Source organism: Acipenser ruthenus, chromosome 18 (genome assembly GCF_902713425.1).
Source record: "Acipenser ruthenus chromosome 18, fAciRut3.2 maternal haplotype, whole genome shotgun sequence".
NCBI lineage: Eukaryota > Metazoa > Chordata > Actinopteri > Acipenseriformes > Acipenseridae > Acipenser > Acipenser ruthenus.
Genome location: NC_081206.1, coordinates 28,325,894 through 28,349,031, shown reverse-complemented (window position 1 = coordinate 28,349,031; position 23,138 = coordinate 28,325,894). Strand labels below are relative to the sequence as shown.

The following is a 23,138-nucleotide window of genomic DNA, read 5'->3' as shown; positions in this document are numbered from 1 at the left end:
GTTCAGTTTAAATTTAGGAAACTTTGATATTTCCAAAGTCACTGAACTGTATTTTATTATACACGTAAGACAACTGGACACACAGACTGTTTTCAGTGTTGGCACTACCAATTTATTCTAGTACTATTCTGTCCATATCCATAAATATTAGTAGATTTACAGACTCCCAATTAAACATTAAAATACACTTTATAAAAAATATTATAATATATATATATATATATATATATATATATATATATATATATATATATATATATAATGTGGTTAGTGTTATTAATCAATGGTTTATAATTTAATCTGCAGGAAGGTAACTTAAAAGCAGCATGAGGTGTGGAGCACAGTAAATGGAACAGGAATGACTGAAAACACAATATTAAATGTAAGGAGATGAACGTCACAACTGGGTTATTGGGGAGCTCATTTCCCCTTTAAAAAGCAATAGTAGTCCTCTTTACAGGCTGCTTTGTAGTGCCATCAATACCTTGGTTTCTGCACTCAGGACTATAACTACTTCCAAAGAGTAATATTTGGCATAAAAATAAATTGTACATTATTAAAATAAATATCATTACCTGAATGATTCATGTACAGTATGCCCATCTGGGATTGTATAAAGGGACAGTTGTTTCTTTTTGTATAAAAAAGTTTTTTAAAAATCCAGATTAGATTTTTATATGAAACACGAACCATCCCACCCCCATAAATTACAAGTTTTGGCAACCAGGTGGAGATGTTACAGTAACTGGGCAGCAGTGTGGAGTAGTGGTTAGGGCTCTGGACTCTTGACTAGAGGTTCGTGGGTTCAATCCCAGGTAGGGGACACTGCTGCTGTACCCTTGAACAAGGTACTTTACCTAGATTGCTCCAGTAAAAACCCAACTGTTAATGCTGAATAATAGTATGTATGCAAATACTATTTTGAATTCCTTGATAGAAAACACAGGATTCTGTAAACAAAGACAACACACATTTAGCAAAGAATGCAGTATCTTTCAATACCAGCTTTGTGGCCCCATAAACTCATTCCCAGTTTCCCTATGCTGTGAAGACACCAGGAAGGTAAGTTAGAGGAGGGCTGGGTAGTGCGAGATGAGATGCCCCCTCTCTAAAACTTTTCTTCCTTTATGATCACTGGAGAAGAGGCCGAATCTTGCAAATCACCTTCCGGTCTCTGTATTACAAGCAAAATACATGGAGTGGTTATTACAAACCCCAGTGGTAAGGCAGAACAACTCTATAACTTTACTTGAAACGTTCCCTAAGGAGTGTGAACCAATGTTTTAAATGTAAAATACAGGGGTGAGAAACGCCTGCTATTACACTGCCAACACCAGTAACGTGTCCAGGCTTGGATAGAGCATCTGGAATATCTTCAGTCTTGCCTGTTGGGACTAAAACTGACAGGGAAAGGGGAGCGTAAAATACTAAGAGCGTGTTTTTTTAATTTGTTTGTTTTTTTTTTTTTTTTTTTTTTTTACTTCCAACCCCCATAAAATATTATGAACATGTTTTTTTGCTCAACACCATTTTCAAAAGAAACTTTTTTTCTGGCATGTCCTGTTTTTCACGTATTGCAACTTTCAACATCCTCACAGAACAACACGCATACAAACATGATCATGCACCAACACAAAATATCTATGAGGTTTATTACAAGTTATTGGTGGTACTTAGTGGGTTGTTCTTTAGCATTGATTACTGCCTTGGCAAAAAATGCAATGTTTGGATATTTTCTATACACGGTTTTATAAGTCGCTACCCTGGATCTTCACACTCCCAATAACTAATCAATAATGCTTTTGGATGATAAATCAGGAATACTTTCTAATTCATGGCTAAGACTGTGGGTTCAGTATGTGAACACCATAAATCAACACAATTAATAAAAAAAAACATTAAATCAAATTTGGCACCAACCAAGTATTTGTGCAGTCATTTTCATTTGCAAATTATATTAAATAATATTACAGAACTATCATTCAGAGCAGAGCAACTTACCATCCACACCTTTATATAGTTAATCATTTAAGAAATTTAGTAATACTACAAGATAATAAATGGTAGACGACAGACCAACAGTTTGGTGTTTCTAATGAAAAAAAATCCTACTTTAGACATGCACATGATTAGTGGGCATACCAGGAAGTGATACCTCCTCCACTCTGTTATAATTATCAGCCATCAGGAATTGCTGATTAAATAAAATTGACTGCCAAAGAATGAATTGTTCAATGAAATTATAAATTGAATAGTGTTTGATCATGCTACAGGTGGGTTATCCTACCTTCCAGTGCTTTTTGATTGTTTGATTTGTTTATCATTTATTCAAGGTTGGCACGGCTGCAGCAGTCCCCCCATAATCCCTGGAGCAGTTACTCCCTAGGGACTGAACAACAGCTAGGGGTCACTTGGGCATTGATCACAGGAATTAATGTGAAGTTAAGTTAGCAAGGTGAGCAATTTAAGTAAAGCATACCTTGTGCAAGAAAATATACAATTTAATTAAATATAGCCAATCAGCAAAAGCCAAAGCAGAATGTTAGTACATAGTACATTGCAATGCATTGATAGTGCTCTGCAACAGTTTGAGGAGCAAGCTATTCTCATTAGATTTGGAAATGTCATTATTTTTAAAAAAGCATTAGTGAGAATGTCTTCAGGGGTGGTGCGGATTGACAGGGTTACAATCAAAGGCAGTGTGGTGTTCTCTCTGCTCCGAATGTCTGCATGAGATTCCTTATAAAAGATTCATCACACAGACACAAAACAGATCGACAACTCACCTGACCAGAACAGAACTGAGGGCTTGTAAAAAAACACCCACTTTAGACAAGTTTCCTTCCCAAACATCATGTACTGTATTAGGTTCATGATAAACCAATTTAAAGCTCACAAGATGAACTCGAAAAGACAAAAGCGAAGGACAACAGCATGTGGATGGACAAGCATGAACACTTCAGCACAGTCCCGGGGTCAAGCAAGAGGGGTTTTCTTTAGCATGAGAAACAAGACCAACAGTTACAGCAGAAACTCCAGATTCACTACAGTAACTTTGACCCAGTAACTGAACATGCACTTAACCTTCAGAAAAGACTGCATGCCAACATAACCAAATCCAATCGCATACCCCCACTGCAGGCAACATGCACGAGCTGGAGAGCTGAATGGTTAGGAGTTACTTACAGTGGGTCCAGCTGACTGGTTGGCCTTTTGTCTGCGAAGATCTGCTTTTATAAAACCTGGGGAAAAAACAGGAGTGAAATGTACATTTTAAGCTGTTTAAGAGGCTGTTCTGTTAGGATTTGAAAGGAGTTTTAAAGGATTGGTCTCCAAAATCATTTTGTACATTTCCCTTGGGAAACAGCATGAAACACAGTTATTCTGTTGTAATGCATTATATAATGAGCTATTACCAAAACAAACACATTCCTATTAAACTGCAGGCCCACCTGCCACCCTCAGTTTTGACTGTCAGATGTTTCAGATCTTTTAGATTTGAGCACAAACACTAAAAATTGATTAGCACTTCCAAATGAACAAGGTGGGAAAAAGTCCTAAAGTATTATTTTGAAGTATGGTATAGGGAATACCAGCAAATTCAGACCAAGTAATTTCCATAGGAATTATTATGTTCAATTTCCATATTACTGGCACTAATGCAAGTAAATATCTGTTCTGTATAGCAATGGAGATGTGTAGTATTCAGACTTCCTGTAATTTAACAGCATGTAAGGTATTACCTGTCATAATAGTGCCCAGTAAAAGAAAAACACTGAGGAAAATGTTTCCAGGTAAAGTCCCAAAATTGTCGATGATTTTCCCCTGACTTATGGTAAAAATGATCCCAAACACCTGTTTAAAAAAAAAAAGTTGAGAGGTTTCACGTTAGAATTCTGCGCAGGTAAAGGTTTAGTATCTACTGCCTGAGGATTTGACTCAGATTCAGGCTGTTATTTGAATATTTTGATATTTTGAATTACACAGTGTTTTTCATGCTCCACCACTGTCATTAAAAGCTCTGCTAGGAGAGTAAATGTTTTGGGCTGTTCAGTTGTACGTTACCTGGGCAGCCATATTGAGGAGCCCTGAGGAGGTACCTTCTGATTCAGGGTAGGTCAGTTCAACAGCAAACTCAAAGCCTAGGGGCAGGTACCCAGTCATAAAGAACCTGGAAAACAAGAGCCAGACACGAGGCACATGCTTGAATGCAACAAGACACAATGCTGCAGTACCTCATAATCTCCATGGGAGGGAGCACCAGGTACACTTCAAAAGAGCCAACTGGCTCCTTAAATAAAATATATTACATATCACAGCTACAATATATGTCAAACAAGTTGGCATGACAAACTAAACCAGTTTTTAAAGCTCAATTCACAGAAAGTTTTCTTAAAACCTAAAAATTGGACAACATACAGTTACATAGCTCCTATTTATTATTTTTTTTGTTAAAACCGAATTTTACATTTTAAGTGTTTAGAGCTCAATAGGAAAGCTTACACTGTTACTGACTGGTTTAACCTCATTAGTTTAATAACCTTCCACAGCTGTGTAACCAAATCTAATTATACACCATGCCAACCAGGTCGCTCCGTTGCCATGGGATACGTCAAGATTCACTACAGCTTTTTAATTTCTGAAGTGTATCCAATGGAACTAATTTAAGCTGGAAATCATGGAGACAACAGAAGAGAGCAAAGTAAAAAGCAAAAAAATATCTAGGATTTATTCGGGTAACCGAGAAAGTAACAAGCAACAGAAAGTAAACAAAACACTTTTGACTGTCTTTTTTCTATAGTAATGATGTATAATAGCGATGGTTTGTTTTTAAGTGCAGTGAACTCCGAGGTAAACATTACAAATTCTAAAATAAACAACTCTGCAGGCCTCATCGTTTATTACAATGCAGACTATTTACCTCCTCCTACACTACACTTAAAGTATCACTTAACTCTACGAGAGTTGTGTCCGCCTTCTGAAGGAATTACATTTATAATCAAATTGAAAAGGCAAATGGCCCTAAAGACAATCAAAACAACTGGTCAATCATCCAAATTTATGCTGAAGCCCAGTACAAACTTACCCCAGTGACCCAGCAGTGATGAACACTACCCATAGACCCAGATTCAGTGTGAATGCATAGACTACCATTCCAACAAGGGACATAACATACACGATCAGGGTCGTCATTCTGATGGGAAAAAACACAAAAACAAACCGACAGTCATTACTCAGAACTACAGTATACATTAAACACTGTCTGTGACATCTACTTTAAGAATCTAAACCGTGGCAGGTCTTAATAACTGATATTACTAGTATAAAAAAAAACAATTACTGGAAAATATTTGCATCTGTGTAGGGCTAAAGCATTGGCCCAGAAAGATAGCAGTGGAATGAATTCAAAGTGGCACCAAGTCATCTCAAGCAAACATCAGTGAGACAGTGATGATCATGCAACAATAAAAGGAGCTTTGCTTCCTTTTCAGGACTGTCAACACAGTAAGGGTTATAGAGGAAAATTAGCTTCACTGGGTCTCTTAAAATCATAAAACCAAGGCACTTCTGTATGCAAAACAAAGACAGCGTGATTTGCATGCGGGATCATTATTGAAATGCTTGGCTCGGAGTATTGACATTTCTGTGGTGTTGATTCCTGTGAAGCAACTGGGACAGACAGGTTTAAACAAATCCCTTTGTTATTCTATGCACATGTCTGATCCAATTCTAGGGGAGGACAGCTCTAAAACATCACATGTCGCTTGTACACAACCTGTCAAACCGGGTAACCTATTTTTAAATTTCTCTTTTGTTTCCAGTGCTCTCGTAGTGCTCCAAACAGTTTAAAAAAATAAAAAAACAACATTTATACATATTGAGGGTTGTTAAGTATTTGAGGGCCTTTCCTATAAAATGTCATTTGAAAAATAAGTGTCAAAATTCCATAGAGAAAGCATGGATCTGAAATTACCTTTAGGGATTGTAAATAGAATCTGTATGCAAGTATCTGTAAACATCTATGTAGAAACAGCTGAAGAGGATTACGGAACACGGAGTTACAGCACTACCTTGGTATAGAAAATCTGCAGTAATAACACAGTGCTGCAATATTATACACCAATTACAAGTTACTGAGTTGGAATACTGCATTGTACTACACTTTATTACAATACTGGATTTTTTTCTTTTTTTAAGGGTATGTTCCATTTAACAGCTAAATCCTTTGTGTTTAATCCTGGGCAAATCAAATATTTTATGAATCCACCGTTCTGTATAATAACTGCTGTGGCAATTCTCGTTTGTGGTTTCAAGAGGATTATCTGATAAGGGACAAATTCACAACTAGTTCATTATGACAAACAAAATCCTCCGTTCCTGAAGCTGACTGCACGCTACTTATTTCCAAAACACGGCCAAATAAAACTTTATATAATCCGCAGTTAAGTCCAATGTGGACAGAACACTGCATTTCTGAAAGAGGTTTTCACACTACATATCTTCAGGATTTATCCCAAAGGACATTTAGATAAAGCCTGTCAGACTCTATTTGGATGACTTGACTATACGATGTGACATTCAGCTCTCTGGGAACCAAAAGAGGCTTCCACTAAAACTTTTAATCAAGTTCCCTTGGAAATAAAAATTCAAACATTTCAAGTAGGGAATTGTAATTATATGCAGGCAGATTTAGCCGTTAGGGTAACTTGAATGTTAATGTTCTCACCCTGTAGTGAACTGTAATGAAAGGTGTTTAGTATACCATTGCTTTTTGTAGCAGCATTAACCAGTTTCTTCTCCTGACATACTCCAAAGATGCACAAACCTCCATCAAATTCCCAAGGCTCAGGGTTGGAAATATGACTCCTATTGCACAGCATTTTCACCCATTCCAGGTTTTACTAGGGGCTCCATCAGCCACAGTGTATAGGTAAGGAGCTCAGGTGTGTCTTAAACTCAAATTGAAACCAGGTATGGATCAAACTGTATGCAATGCAAGTCTTATTTCCATCCCTGCCAAAGCGTATTGGAGGGTATTGTATAATGGGTCTCCTTTTGGATTTTGTTTTCTTGGTGCATTAAGAGTTAATCAAAATGATGAATTGCTGTTTTCTGGGGGAAGTGTGTTAAAGTTGCAGCAGATACACGTGACATTGGAGCAAACCAGGGGGCACACTTACCAAAGTAATGAATCCAAGCACAGCGGAAACCAACGGAAACTGTGGTGGGAATGCTTTGCAGATCACATAAGCAAACAAAAAAACAGAAAATCTTCAGCAGTTTCAGATCTGACCTTGCAGTAAATACACAGTAAACTGCACCACAAAAGGTCTTCCTTATTAGATTGGGAACAGTTCTAGCTCAGCAACTTTTGCTTCGTCCAAAAGAGGAAGCTTGAGCCACGGAAGACAGCGTTATCTTGCGATAGGTCAGATATTGCTACCTGTATCCTGGACCTTCTTGTTATATTGACTCCTGTATACAACAAGCTGTGGCAAGCAGCAGGGTGCCAGAAGGATCCTGCAGGATGCCCACTGTAATGTCATAAGTCAGGAGAGAGCTGTGTGCTGCTCATGATCTTGTGTTTCTGCATTTTTCAGAAGTATAAATGCTCCGGTAAACATAAATAGTCATCACAATACTCATACTTTGAGTGTTTTTGTTGTATTTATTACCACGGCTGCATTTTAGTAACAGCAATAGCGGCTGGTTGAATATGTTTTCGGTGTTTGAAATGGATACATTTCTTACTTGCAAAATAAAAACGAAGGAAGAAGTCTCTTTAGATCATTTTTATTGTTAGTAATTATAGTTTTATCTTGAGGTTAATGTTTTTGATAGGCTGCTGTAAACATTTTAAACGGCACATAATTTGCTGAGGTGGGAAGTAAATAGTAACATGATAAACATTTACAGTGCCGACTATTTTGTATTAGAAAGCAAATACCAGTGTTTCCAAAGATTAGTAAATACTGTGTCTTAATTCTGTGCATCTAAAGACATGTTTTAAGAATGAAGCCTACTGTTTGGTTTTCTGTCTCAGCAGTTTGTCAGTCCCAGACTATTGTGAAAAATTATATATTAAATAAACAGGAATAAGATAAAAAAAAAAAAATACATACATTAAAAAAATTTAAAACAAGTCTTACTTGTAACTTTTGGTTTTATCAAGCCATATGCCACAGATCAGTGACCCAACCATTCCGGAAAGGACAATCGTGAGACCAATTCTCCCTGCATTGATCTCTTCACCCTGAAAATGTAAAAATCAGGTTACGACATTCAGGTTTTAATGCACTAGCTTCTATTTATCCAAGGAAAGAAGCACCTTCGAGCAAATAGCTTTAGAAATACTCATAGTAGTAAGACGCTACACTGAAAATACTACCTAAAAATATCATTAGCAGTGCTGCACTTTAATGATCATTATCCTCAGTTAATGATTTAACAGATATAATTAATAAATACATTTTAAAAAGTGTATCCCCGAGTTGAAAGATGAAAGCCCTGGATTAAAATAGAAGTTGTACGTGACATTTCCTGCAGTGATGGCAGCTTCCTGTTTATTAAAACCTCTCAACAGCGGTGATCATCAACATGAGCAGAATCATGTTCTTTTTATATTAGAATTATTAAAAAGAAGTATACGTTACTCATCCATTCATGCTCAAACTTAATCTTCATTCTTTATGTTCGATCTTTTGTTTCAATAACATTTTCCTGCCAGACAACTTCAGCAATACAGGCTTAATGTATTGAAAATCCAGCCACAGCCCTAAATACAGAATTAAAGCCATCTGCCTCATAAACGTACATCCCCATTACTTTCTGTACAGCCACCTTATGCCCATGTGACATACGTACGTCAGTAAAGACAGACATACTCCTAACTAATGTTACTCTCAAGAACTTATGCAATAGAATGTCCAAACCAAGACTCTAAAGTGTGGAACCATTTATCCAATCAGAGCAGAGAAAGCACTGCAGCTCTGGTTTGTGATGCTATTTGTAACCTTTGGAAAGTGTAAAATATCCACGGGATTGTACGTACTGGGTAGTGCGCTATAATCATCTTGTTCAGTAGTGTTGATACAGCATAAAAGCAACCCGTATTAATACCTGCAACGAAAGAAGTCTGGTTACAGATAATTCATTATTTGAATGTGCTGTGTGTATATAGAGGGGAAGTAGAGGGCCATACTTCTCTAATCAACAGCACACCCTGGTACCAGGGGAATGCAGCAAGCATACAGTGATGAACATATTGAGGATCAGTGCTGTCCATTTAACCTGCTCATTCCGAGCTTTTTAAATGTCTAAATCTAGAACATTCTGCAGCTATTTCTTTCCTGTCGAAGCTAAACATTCCATTTAAAGACTCCAATTTATTCTTTTGACAAACTTCTTTGAACGGACTGGAGATCCAGTCCAACCTTGTATAGCTGGCTGGGAATCGATCCACATCATTAAACGTTCAGGACATTTTTTGGATATTTACTGATTACATGACAGTCCTGCTGTTGACAGACAGACCCCGAGTCCAAAGGGTTTGACCTAAAGGAATATTAATCATATAAAATAGAAAACTTTCCTCAGGAAACTAGTGACCTTCAGATGACATCTTACTGGTGGAATGTGCTGTACAAAGGAGTCAGTGTTAGTGGTTAAGTGCTTGGATTATGTTCATGCTAATCCGGACACCCACACTTAACACTGGAATAACTGACCTACATTACCTTACACACTCTTTGGTCACGTTAAAGCGAAGGACTCAATTGTACGAAATGTATTCACGTGGACTGTGCAGCACTTACGACAGCAAATATGGACTCTTCAGGTATTTTCATCATTACCTTAACATTTAGAGGAGACAATGCAGCAAGCCATTAATATCCCAGTATTGGTATGCTGTGTCAAGCTAATTCAGGGATGGAAATCCCATTGCACAGCAGTTTGATCCAACCGTCATCTGAGCTTCTTACTTATACACTGTTGCCAATCGAGCATGTATTCAAACCTAGAACGGGTGAAACCGCTATGCAAAGGGAGTCTTATTGCCATCCCTGTAATTGGATATATTTAATCGGTTACACGCTCCACAGTTCCCTGGAAGTTGAACAGTGTCCCCGGTAGTAAAGGGGTGCCAGTGCTGTGCTGGCGTACCGTATGTGACGATGAGCAGGATGAAGGGGGGATTCCTGATGAGCTTCAGGATGGACTGCAGGTAGGAGTACTGCTCACTGGGGATGGCCTGGATAGCTGCCTTGGCTTTGCTGGGGGGGAGCGTGGGCTGTTCCTGGAAAACTGAGGAAATGACAGGGAAGAAAATTACAAAAGAAACTTCAGCAAGAACGACACCCTGGACAGGACGTGCAGACCATCTGTGCTCATAACAGCAGCAACACAAATGCCTCAAACACTGGGCTTTTCTTTCAAGCAACAGCAGCAGATCAATTTCTTTGACGCGCCTAGAGAAAGCTACATTAGAAGAGGCGAAATAATAACCTTACAGGCACAGTGGTAGCCATTATATGTTACATAAGACACATTCAGCAAGAGAATAATAATAATAATACATTCTCCAAGGAGAGCGGTAATCCTGCACACCATAATTGCGACTGCCAGTTTAAGCACTTTAAACAGGGCAATCTAAAGTAATCCAGTAAAACCGTAGACCACAGACTGAACGTGGATGGGCACCAATTGTCCAACAATTTCAAAACTAGACACCAGTGTTTTTGTCAATAAAACCAAAGCCTGGCTTTGAGTGGCATGACCGGTACAGTATATATACATGAGGTGGGACAGTGGAAGAATTATAGATGAAGACAAAGTTGAATACAAAGCTGGTCCTACCAGTCTTCCCTGTCTGTTAGCCCAAACTTTTGTAGACCAGCGTGTACAGCGTGAATATATCAAATGCAAAGAACCGTCAAATGCAAAGCCCACACAGCATAAGAAATAGACATGAGTTGGGAGAGTACTGCATATAAAAAAAAACGTTTTAAAACAAGCAAGTGAATGCTTTGTGAACAGAGACCATTAGCTGCCACTGGGGCAAGGCTTTTTTAGTTTGCACCACAAGAGTAAAGTTCAGTCGATCATAAAACAGTCACCCTGTCGTCACACTGTACAGCAACACAGCACAGAAGCAGACCGCTAACCTTTACTTACAGGTTGGAAGCAGAAATGAATCTGGCACTCCCATCCCAAGGGCCTAGCACATAAATACAAGTTGGACAATTAAAATACAAAGTCCAAATTGGGGTTCATTTCCTCACTGGGTCAAAGTTCCCACTCATCTTCACGCAGTCAAACACTGATTCATCAAAACAAGAAAAATCTATACAAAGGAAATGGCTGTAACAGACAGCTGGACATTGTTTAGTGCGTGTTGGGAGAACAGGTCTTGTAGATGACAGCTTTTTGACTGCATTCACAGGGCAGTATCGTGCATAGCAGCCCTCCAGTCTCTAACAGCTATACATAGAGCCTGATTGTTCTTTGTCCCAGAAAAACATTGGGCTGTCAGAAGATTGCAGGTTTATTATTATGTGGTAAAACAAGTCATTATGTACAGTACTGATCCATCCATAATTTTAAAAGCTCTTAAAATCATAAGTTAGAATGTATACAAGGAAACCAGGTCAAGTAGACCATCTCTTTGGCTTGTGCATGGATCAGTCTAATGTGTCTTGCATTAGAAAAGTGTTGTAATAGGTTGAGAAAAAAATCATGTTGCAACAGTTTTATGTTGACCTTACTAAACACATCTTAATTTATTCGTTTATGGTTACTATGTAGCTTGGAGTACGAGCTAAGCAGCTCGTACACTTGGAACTTTGTATTTAAAAAGAAACAAATACAATGTTGAAATGCTTTGGTGATTTGACAGTGCAAAGACAAGCCTGACAAGCAGTAAGTTTCGTACATTTTCTTTTATCAAAAAATGAAGACATTTCCCCTGGTTCATAGATAAAAGCTTTACTCTATGAAGCAGTTGCAACACAGCCCTGTTTTTTTATTTCTAATATGGGCAATGTCACTTCGGAAACCCCTTTCACACAGAGTTTCTGTGTTTTCATGGCTGTTAATGAGAGCTCTCTAAACAGACTGGTGTATTTTTAGAAGTAGTAAGATGATTCCAGCGGGTGTCAATGTGTAACCGTGGGTTGGGTCGGTGGTAGAGATCAATGGTCCTGCGTTCGCCAAGTCAAAGTCAAAGCTAGCAGAGCACATGCCGCCCTCTGTTCTCTCCCAATCAGAAAACAGCAAGGGCAAATGCCAGACACACCCCCCACTGGCACATGTTTAACCCTTAACGGTCCACTTATTCAGGTTCAATTTATTTTCACACGCGCAATTTATTTTATACGCGCTGTTTAAAAGTATTTTTTTTCACAGTAAAACAGGTTTAAAAGGCACTGCACATCAACAGGACACTCAGTACTGCATCTCCAGCCCCGCCCCACCCATTGTTCATTGTATTTTTCACATACCTCTTCATAGTAGTGCATACCGATAAATCATCTCCTGATCACTCATTTTATCACCAAACTCCTCAATAATGCGATCCATTATTTTATTACTATAACATCTAAAAAAAGCTCTGCAAATGTCTGATATTCTTTGAGCGCTGGATGGAGAAGCAGCTATCTTGTTTGTTTATGTCCGTGTTATCTATGAGATACGCCCCTTTTTTAAAAATGTATTTATTTATTTATTTTTTCGGCTTCTCTCGGCTCCTATCATTCTCACTCGGTCATTGAATGGTTTTCTCGGCTTTTTCTGGAGAAAAAACGACTAGAGACTAGAGGTCTTTTTGATGATGTCGGACAGGGTCCGACATTGGACTTGAAAGGGAAAATTGCAATGTCGGACCAGGTCCGACATAGGACCGCAAAGGGTTAAAATGAGAATCAGTAACTAGGCAACACATACGCTGACTGAGGCACACTACAGGATTCAAGCCGGGCAGCTTCTTCAAACTTCTTTATATCTATTTAAAATTGAAAATAAAAACGTGGCATTAGCGGTCTTAAGGTACCTGCTCTATAGAAGGGGTATAAAAAAAATAAACAAAGTAATGAAAACCCTGCAACTCACACATCAAAAAGCACTTTATTAGTTAAAAAAAACATTAAAAAAACAATGCGTTCCAGCTTAGCATTGCCTTCATCTACAGAAGATAGCATTGCCACACTATATTGTAATACTGTACTTCATTCACAGGAGAAAAATAAATCTTTACTGCTTTACATTTTACCAATATATTTTTTATTATCGCTGCAGGATCATGCGAGAACAGTTCTTCGTAGAACTACTGTTCTTTTCCACTGTACAACCGAGTCATCCCAGTGTGGCTTAGGAGCAGTGTAGCAGGGTGAAGGTAATAAGGTGGGGTAAAACCTGGCATCCCAACAGCTGCTGACACTAGAGCAATCAGGTCCTCACCAAGATGGGACATACAGCTTGTGGCGACCATCTTGGGAAGGGCAATCACACAGGAGTTTCAAGTTGCACATTCAGCAAAGCCAGTGTTTTTCCATGGACACAATCGGCTAGTCGTGGAGGATTGCTGGGGGTGTGGCTTGGAGCATAGAAGGGAACTGTGTTGATCCGCAGGGAAATGTGCTTGGGGAGACAGACTGGGGAACGCTGTGTTGTGTTCTTTACACCAGACTTTTTTTTAACCCAGGGTTCCAGGGAGTAGTGGAGCATGGACGCTGGGAGTGGAGCTCTTTTGGATGGGTGGGAGAACAGTGCCACGACGAGCCTACCAGGGAACAGGGCACTAGCACCTGGGTGAAACAGCAGCGTTGTGGTGAACGGGACTGTGGGGTACCTTGTGTTGTGTTGTCATGGACACCAAATACAGTGCCTTTGTGTATTTGCATACGCACCACACTCCACCCCAGGGACAAGGAGCCTGATTGTCTTTCCACTGCAGAGCCCGAGCCATGCAACCAGCGTGACGCAACAAGCACTGCACAAACATACTGCATGTAGATGGTGCAGTACGAAGAGGCGTCGTATTTGAGTTGAGAACGGCGGATCCACAGGTTATGGTTGTGTTTTTAATTTATCACCGAGTACAACTGGAATGCAACGACGGGTGAAATCAACAGAAATTCTGTCAGAAACGTTCTTAAACTAAACCGCGGTTTGGATCTCGCTCGGATCGACAAATAGCCAGCGGAAAACCACCTGGGGCCCTCACGGCTCGGATATACCAGTGGTAAAGGGGTATTTGTCTACCAATAACACTTTCTCCCTCCCTAATACGGCAACCAAAGAGTCTACCCTGAAACCTACATCATGTGATGTCCAAACCCCTTTGAGTTATAAAAAAATCTAATGAATCGCTTACCGAAAATGACAAGGATGAACAGCAGAGTTGCCATGGCGGCAGTCCCATAGAACATGATGCTGACATGGTGTGCAAGCTCATCAAAGTCATCCAAGTTGGGAACAAGCAGAGGAGGAATGAGGAACCCAACAGCAATCCCCAGCTGCGGTGAAACAGAGAGAGGAACAAGAGAAACAGATTTATTGCCAAATTAACCTGTTTTGCCTGTTAGGCCATTCCCGTAGTCAAAGGAGATACAAAACTTGATGCAGGAAAATAAACTGCTTCATACTTTCTTCACACACCTACAAGACTTAATAAAAAATGTGCTTTAAACCTACTGACAAATATATGTATTTTCCACAAGTCTGTAATGTAATTCAAGAACAGAAGGTAAAAGGCATGCCAATACCTCACACTTAGCCTAAACCTACAGGTCCATTACTCACTTGCTGGCATTGAAAGGTGGAGGTTTATACAGTAAATGTTCCAGAGTGGATAAAACTATTACTGCAATAACTTGCAACCTACTGAGCAGTGCAGTATATTCATGCACTCAGCCATGAGTGGAAACACCTGCAGGCTCCATACACGTCCTCTGTGTGAATACAGCTGTGATGCACAGCTCTTCACACCAGCACAGCTAGCCAAATTCAACATACCAACTTAGGAAGTGGGGACAATGCCACCAGTTGAGGTCATCGTTCGTACTGCAGGATTATTTTGGGAACAGTGGTCTTAACAAGCACATCTTAGATGCAATGTATTGGTATATCTTCAATCCAACCAAACCGTCTGTTCTGACCTTTGCTGTGTTTTATTACATGAAGCACGGAGTCAATAAAGTCATTTAAATTGTCTTGCTGTAGAAACCAGTCGAGGGTTTTATAAAAGTGTACGCGACTCCATTTCCTCAGGTTACAGGCCTCAGCTGTTTGGCCTGTTCCCTCAAACTATGTCACTGCCCGGATTGGTACAAGGGGTCCAGAGACCACGCTGCCAGGGCGTCTGCAGGCTGCTGCTGTTGCTACTAGATTGGACTCAAGGCTTTGTCAATAGTCTCATTTGAAGGAATTTCACAAACAGCTGTGGCCTTGAGTTTTATCATACTATCTGGATTCAAAGTCATTTCTTTAGTTTGTTTTAGTCTAGGAAAACAAAGGCATGGTTTTAGTTTTTATAAAAATACAATTTAAAAGTTCTTTACATCCATATTTTTTTTTGTCAAATGTGTTATTAACCTAGGCAATAACACTATACGTCTACTCTGTCTAAACTCCAGCAGTATAGTATACAGTGGCTGGAATATTATAAAACACAGAAAATGACACCCATATGACCAAGTCTACAGAACGACCAGCTCAACACTGTTCCAGTCCTTTACTAGGACCCTCCCGCCCCCAAACTTTTGGGAAACTGGAAAAGATTTGCACATGCAAAATTAGGCTGAAGACAAAACTAAGATCATAGTGAAAAATCTTCCTATGGATGCAGCGTCTATGCACTTGTATTCAACTGTACGAATCCATGCACTCACAGTTAATCTTTTACAATCCCCTAGACACATTAATAGGACAATCACATGACTGTCAATGGTAATTGCAAGTGAGCACTTTCAATTCTGTGTTCCTGGCACATTGTTCTTTGTGTTTTCTTCTCCTAAACCACTGGTTTGCTTGTCTTACAGATCACGCATGACTGGGCTTAACAGAAACAATTCCAGCTCATTTTATCTGTGGATAACTGGTGCTTTTTGAGATAACTTAAAATGAGTTATTGTGCTGCAAATAGCTGTCCCATTATCTTTACAGAGATTAGATAACTTTATACAAATTTAAAAGTTTCAAATGAAGGCATTTTGCAAAATCACCTTTAGGCTAGAAAACCACAGATCCAATCTATTCTCACCTGCACTCACAGGCGAGTGGTCTGTCCAGCCTGTTCGGTAACAAAAGGGCTTTTCATCAGATTGTCCGTCAACTGTTTTAAATTGAAGTCTACTGATTATTCCTGAGTTTGCCTTCTTTAAGCTTGAACACTTTTTCCAGCCAGTCTCTTTTCATGCAAACCCAATATATGAAACAAATTACAAAACCTTTGTAAATTAACCTCAAATTGTTCACCTTCCAGAAAAAAAAAAATCACATTGTCCACTTTCACAGTGTTACCAATCTCATATATATCTCCAGAGATAAGCTATTCATACACAATAAAACTAGTTAAACATTTAACAAAAAACATGTATACATTTATAAATATCTATATTTTTTTTTATCATCAAGACACCAAATCCTTCCATGTTTTTATTTGTGTTTCCCACCTAACCGGATGCAAGTCTAGATCAGACAAAAGCAGCTGTTATCAAAGGGCAAACACACTGTGCCATCCAGTCCCAAGATGTTGCACTAAATGAATTAAGAGGAGCTGTGTGTTACATTTGCTCAGCTCCTACAACACACTGGAAACCACAGAACAGGTTGAGAATACACACGGATTATTTAATCACACCTGCAATAGCACACACTTGTGTGTAAATAGGCTTACTGATTCATTTACCAGGGTTTGAATATGTGCTTGATTAGCCACTGTGTGCAGGTTTTAAAAAAAAAAAAAAAAAAAAAAAAGCTCAGGCAGGTGTGTCTCAAACTCATAGTAAAATCAGGACTGGATCAAACTGCTATGCACCAACTTTTGCTGGAATTTAACAGAAAAGTGAATGAACAAAATATGGAGTAAAAAAAAAACTCCTTTAAACATTCACGCAGTCTAAAAGTGGAACTGTAACCATTTAATAAAACTAAACACATAGCATACTATACCTGGTTCCCAAAGACAGCGATGGAACAAGCGGTGGACACCTCTTCAGACCCAAACCACACAGATGCGATCCGAGACGGCATTCCAAGGATGAACACCTGGGCCGCCGAACACACAAACTGCCCGAAGAACGTGACGCCGAAGAGATCCGGTCTGACGCTGCCTGTCTTGATCCATGCCCCTACACAGTTCAAACCGGACCCTAGCACCGCTATGACTCGCAGACCCTTTTTATCCAACAGCCAAGTCACTGGGAATATCAAGGGGATATAGGTGCACATATAGATCATGGACATCCAGTCTATGGTAAACGAGGTTACGTTGTAAAACTTCATAAATATGTTATTAATGATCCCGTACTGAATCCATTGAAATGAGTTGCACATTGAATAGGCGCTGAAGAGAAAGAGTATGACCCAGCGTCTCTTGTAAAGCTGAGTGGTCGGCGCCTGTTCACTCCCATTTGCTAATTCCTGCGTCTCTGGGGCGATTTCAGCGTTTACGGGTTTCGATATTTTCATATCTTCCAGACTCTCACAATCCTGATTTTCTATCAGCTGACCTTCTGAATATGTGATCTTCTCGGGCATTGCGTAGGCTAGGTTTCACAAAGCGTTTACACTGTACTAGCAAAGCTACTTGCGACCCTTGGAATGTCACTTTGCTTAAGTACAATGGTCACGGGACGCAGTTTGTGTTATGATATGGTACCACGTAGAGCGTTCTTAAGTGTAGTTTTTCTTTTTATGTTCAACGCTTATACGAGTCAAAATAAAAACTTTCGTTTTCAGACTCTCTTAACGCTCACGACTATTTTGTGCATGCGCTTATATGTTCTCATTTCAGCGGAAATCCCTGTATGTGCGTAAGCTATTGCTTGGCTCTTCAGACTCATCAATACTGAAATATACAGAACATGAGGTTTGTTAAATAAATTTTTTTAAAAAAACTAAAAAAAAAACCTTGAATACACTGCGTTAGCTCACACGTTTTGCCAAATGTTTGCTACCTGCATCTCATTTACTGTAATAAACGAACAACGAATAAAACATGGTGTAAAAAAAAAACACAACTTCAACTTCTTCAAAACTAAGTCAACTTCTTCAAAACTAATTTCCACTTGTGAAAGTCGTCTGGTTCGGAAGGCCCTCTTTCTCCTAAACTCGACCTGGATTGATTTTTTTTAAAAGTTTCCGTTTTGGTCCTATATTTAAACTTTCTCAAATACGAAAACATAAACAATCACCACAGTGATACTTCTCGTCTCCCCTTCCAACCCTTTTCCAGTCTGTTTTATACCGCATTCCAACACCGGCAAAACTGAGTAAATCTAACCCACGTGGTACGACAGTCTAAACTCCGCCTTCCACCAGCAGGGCGGAGCTGTAGTGCAGATCATTGCAATGAGGTATCACACAGGACCGGTTTTTGGGATGGAACCGCATAACAGTCTCGCGTTTTGATTGGTCCATGTCTGTCACATGAATATGTCGTCACACGAGTGGAAAAGCGTGCAGGCATTTTTAACATTGTGATCAGATAGAGAGAGTGATCTGCTTTCCACAACCTTACCATTAAAATATAATGTGGTATTACACTGTACTGATATTACAAACTATGAGGAATTACTTTATATAAATTATCATGTTATGCACGAATGTAAGAATTGGCTTTCTGTGGTGGTGTACTTTTTTCTTTCAAGTAGCATATATCTATAATCGTTTTTGCGATATATTTTAATATAAAACATATACGCTATTGCAGTTTTCTTACAGGATACATTAGTTTATCTCTAATGTAATCACAGTTTTACATATAGACTGCCCCTGTTTTCATTTACGTCGCAAATTCTGGGCCGCTTTACTTTTCAGATAATGTCCCAAATTCTGGGCCGATTTGGTTTGCAGATAACGTCCCAGATTCTGGGCCGCTTTGGTTTTTAGATAACGTCCCAAATTCTGGGCCGCTTTGATAACATCCCAATTTCTGGGCTGCTCTGGTTTTCAGATAACGTTCCGAATTCTGCATTTTCAAATTCAGGCCAGTTTTTGAGATATTCTGCTTAGCTGACAGCCGAGTTTCTAAGTCATGCATGCACAGTTTACCATAAACTGGACCGTTAATTCATTTAAGAGTACATGAATCAAAGTTAATGTATTTTTTACTCGCCTCAGAAAACATTTAGGAACATGGTATACCAAAAAAAAAAAAAAAAGGTCATCTCATTTGCTTAAGTAATATCAATATATCCGTCAATATATAGTGAGGCATAGGGGTTTATCAGAACTTCTGGGTTTAAGAGACCAGTGCCCTTCAACAACTTCAAATAAATCCTATTGTATTGTATTAGTCAGCATTTCCCTTATCTATTCCTGATAGTTTATACTGCAGGTCAGGGGTTTTCAACCTTTTTTTGAAACTGTACCCCTTCTATCTGGAGGTTTCAGCTCGAGTACCCCTTTACAATTTTCGCTCAACTGAACGGTACTTCAGTTACAATAAAATGGAGAATAATCTGATGACCCCCCCCCGTTTATTTAATAAATCTGGGTGACAAACTGCTGGTTTAGGACAGAACAACAAACAGTAAGCTTAATTCTTAAAACTTTTAACTACAAGTATTTGGATGCACAGAATTAAAAAGACAAGTATTGGGTTAGGAGCACACCTATTTTTTTGTAACTTTGACGGCCTTTTGTAAAAGTTTGAAGGCCTTTTGATACCCAGCATACACTGCAATACCCAGCAAAGTTATACACTGATATTCTGATAGCACAGCAATTCAAATGAAGTTTGTAATTTGTTGTGTTCCTCAAATACACAATAAAAAGTGATATTTACAGGGTATACAGTTATACAGCGATACAGTGGTTTCGGACATCTAAGAACAGGTACTGCGAGCATCTGGATTTATACTCAGAGGTACTCTGTAGCCTCCTGGGACATTCACAGCTTGTTTGACACCCTCTTGTAGTTGCCCGTTTCTGCATATAAAGCAAAATGCTGTTTGTCAATCTCTCTTTTTACTTATAAATCAGTCTTTGCAAGAATCATTCCAAAAACACTTGAATCAGTTAGGCACTACCAGTCTGACACTACAGGCCTTTAAATTGCAGTACCAATTTGCAAGTTGCTAAGTGGTTGCGTTCCTCAAATTTGCACTGCAAAGTGATATCTTAAAGAATAGGGTATATAGTGCTTTTTTTCGCCTCCCCTCGCTTTTGGTGCAAAACTGTGCTCCGATACACTCAGGCTGATACTGTGATCACAAAACACTTGGAATGGACTTAAATTGGAGCTTATGTACTCTTTTTTAGATGCACAACAATCTTAGCTAAAGAAAATGGGTTCCTTCGAGTTCGTAAGACCCACGACCGCCATTAGCTGAGCCTTACCCCGATGGTATTTTTATAATGGGATTTGCCATAGGGAAGGGGGTGGTCTCTTATCGTACCCGTATCTCCACGACCCCTGGGCCAACAAACTCAGAAGGACATTCTTTGCGTGCACAAGAGTCTTAGCTAAAGAAAGACATCAGCCACGGGTTCATACGCCACCCCACCGCCAGATGGTGGGCGTTGCCCCAAAGGGGTTTTATAATGGGATTTCCCATAGACATTTTTTAGGGTGCTGTATCTCGGGTTCCGGGGGTCCCCAAGACTTGAAAATCGGTATGGAGGTCCACCTCGGGGCCCCTGCCCCAAGTGACGTGTCCCCAGCTAGAAAGGACACCAGTTTAGACTTTTTTTGCCAACCTGGAGCTCAAAAGCTATTGGAAATGCAACCTTGACATGCCATCATGCTGAAAATGTGAAAATTTGTTGAAAATGTAGCATTTGAAAACGGGTGGCTCCCTGTGAAAGAGGGCCCCCAGACATGACCCTAGGAAGTTCAACCCGGTTTCTAGGCCCCGGGGTCATGGAGATATGACCCCGAAAAGGGTAGTTTTTGGACATTTTTGACAGGGTGTATCTCGGGTTCTGTGGGGGTTAGGAACTTGATTTTTTTTTTGCGTTGGGGCCCCATGGGGCCCCGCACAAGGAGTCACCATTTTCATGGTTCAAACGCCAGGACGGCTTGGCAAAGTGAATTTTTTCGTCATGACATGAGTTTTTGGGTGAACCACCACACCTTTTTAGGGGGTGGTTTGGGGTGCTCCCCTGAGTCTATATCACTTTGAATGGTGGTTCTACGTGCTCGGGTTCGAGAGATATTCCTGAAAATGTGTTTTATAACACTGCCATAGACATGAATGTGGCTGAATACCCGAAAATATATTTTGCAAAGAATTGCTACGGTGGGTGTATGCGTGCAGGGGTTGCATGGTGGTGTGTGCGTGCAGGGGTTGCATGGTGGGTGTATGCGTGCAGGGGTTGCATGGTGGTACACGTGTGTGGAGGGGAATTGGAGTTCAGGTTTTGCGCACAAGAGGGGCGGGGAAAAGACTGGGAAGGGTAGGGTAAAAGAAAAATTAATACAATCATTTATTTTCACTTTCGACTCCCAGTCTCCTTTCCCTCACTTTATGATTTTATTTTGTGATTATTTAATTATTGTCAAAATAAACTGCCTTCATCTACTCACAGTTGCAGTCTCATTTCTGTCCAAAAAGAACCTGAAACACTACAATATATTGATGGACGTTACATAAGAAAACGAGATGTCCTTTTTTCGGAATACCATGTTCCTTTCCAAAAATGTGTTTTAATATTAGCCTTTAATAAAGGAAAACGACTGCTTAAATTAATTTTCATGTATGTATTTCAGTGCAATGTAGTTTCTTCATGTAATAAGAAATACGTTTTTTAACATTTACATTTTTGTTTTTTTCATTAAAAAAAAAAAAAGATTTCTGGGGAGAGTAAAAAATACATGAACTTTGATTAATGTACTAAGGGTTACTCTCAAATGAATTCACGATCCAGTTTATGGTAAACTGTGCATGCATGACTTAGAAAATCGGCTGTCAGCTGATTCCCCAAAACTGGGCTGAATTCGGAAATGCAAAGCGGCCCAGAATTTGGGATGTTATCTAAAAACCAAGGCTGCCCAGAATTTGGGACGTTATCTAAAAACCAAGGCGGCCCAGAATTTGGGACGTTATCTAAAAACTAAAGCGGCCCAGAATTTGGGACGTTATCTAAAAACCAAGGCGGCCCAGAATTTGGGACATTATCTGAAAAGCAAAGCGGCCCAGAATTTGGGACGTAAATAAAAACAGGGGCAGTCTATATGTAAAACTGTGATTACATTAGAGATAAACTAATGTATCCTGTAAGAAAACTGCAATAGCGTATATGTTTTATATTAAAATATATCGCAAAAACGATTACAGATACTACTTGAAAGAAAAAAGTACACCACCACAGAAAGCCAATTCTTACATTCGTGCATAACATGATAATTTATATAAAGTAATTCCTCATAGTTTGTAATATCAGTACAGTGTAATACCACATTATATTTTAATGGTAAGGTTGTGGAAAGCAGATCACTCTCTCTATCTGATCACAATGTTAAAAATGCCTGCACGCTTTTCCACTCGTGTGACGACATATTCATGTGACAGACATGGACCAATCAAAACGTGAAACTGTTATGCGGTTCCATCCCAAAAACCGGGCCTGTGTCATACCTCATTGCATTCGTATGCGGTTATAAAACTGAAATGTAGTAGGCTAATGGTCCATTTAATATTCTTTCAAACTTAATTTACTTTAATAGCCGTGGCATAATTTAGCCTAATTTACAGAAATTTATAGAAACAATACAGAATTTTAAACAAAGCAGCAGCACTTATTACAGTACAGATATTTACTGTCATTCCCTGTGGCAGTCACATGTTGCAAAAGTCTTAATCAAAATATAAGCACAAATATTATTTAGGCTAGTTCTTAGCAGACGCCCTTATCCAGGGCGACTCACAATTGTTACAAGATATCACATTATTATTATTATTATTATTTTTTTT

The 23,138-nt window shown here is 39.2% G+C and overlaps 1 protein-coding gene across 2 annotated transcripts; it reads right to left on the bottom strand.

Annotated features, from left to right (window-relative positions):
* Positions 1-114: 114 nt before the first annotated feature.
* Positions 115-18,555, bottom strand: LOC117962631 (heme transporter FLVCR2-like). 2 transcript variants are annotated; one of them, XM_058991831.1, is made up of 11 exons: positions 17,170-18,555; positions 14,372-14,513; positions 10,165-10,305; positions 9,053-9,120; positions 8,151-8,254; positions 5,087-5,194; positions 4,066-4,171; positions 3,744-3,855; positions 3,187-3,242; positions 2,288-2,389; positions 1,116-1,174 (listed from the first exon to the last, which is right to left on the bottom strand). In XM_058991831.1, exons 1-10 carry the CDS (start codon positions 17,755-17,757, stop codon positions 2,321-2,323), a joined length of 1,494 nt encoding a protein of 497 aa, XP_058847814.1. In that variant the 5' UTR covers positions 17,758-18,555; the 3' UTR covers positions 1,116-1,174; positions 2,288-2,320. The 2 variants fall into 2 exon arrangements, with proteins under 2 accessions (XP_058847815.1, XP_058847814.1); XM_058991832.1 differs by lacking the exon at positions 2,288-2,389 and having other exon boundaries at positions 115-1,174.
* Between the last annotated feature and the right edge of the window lie 4,583 nt (positions 18,556-23,138).

Excerpts from the sequence above, each read along its gene's own strand:
- LOC117962631 (XM_058991831.1), bottom strand. The coding sequence starts at position 17,757 with ATGCCCGAGAAGATCACATATTCAGAAGGTCAGCTGATAGAAAATCAG. Across the intron at positions 9,121-10,164 it reads CCTGCTCATCGTCACATACG|GTATTAATACGGGTTGCTTT; the intron begins GTACGCCAGCAC and ends CTTTCGTTGCAG. Across the intron at positions 2,390-3,186 it reads ACCAGTCAGCTGGACCCACT|TCCCTAGGGAGTAACTGCTC; the intron begins GTAAGTAACTCC and ends GCTGTTGTTCAG.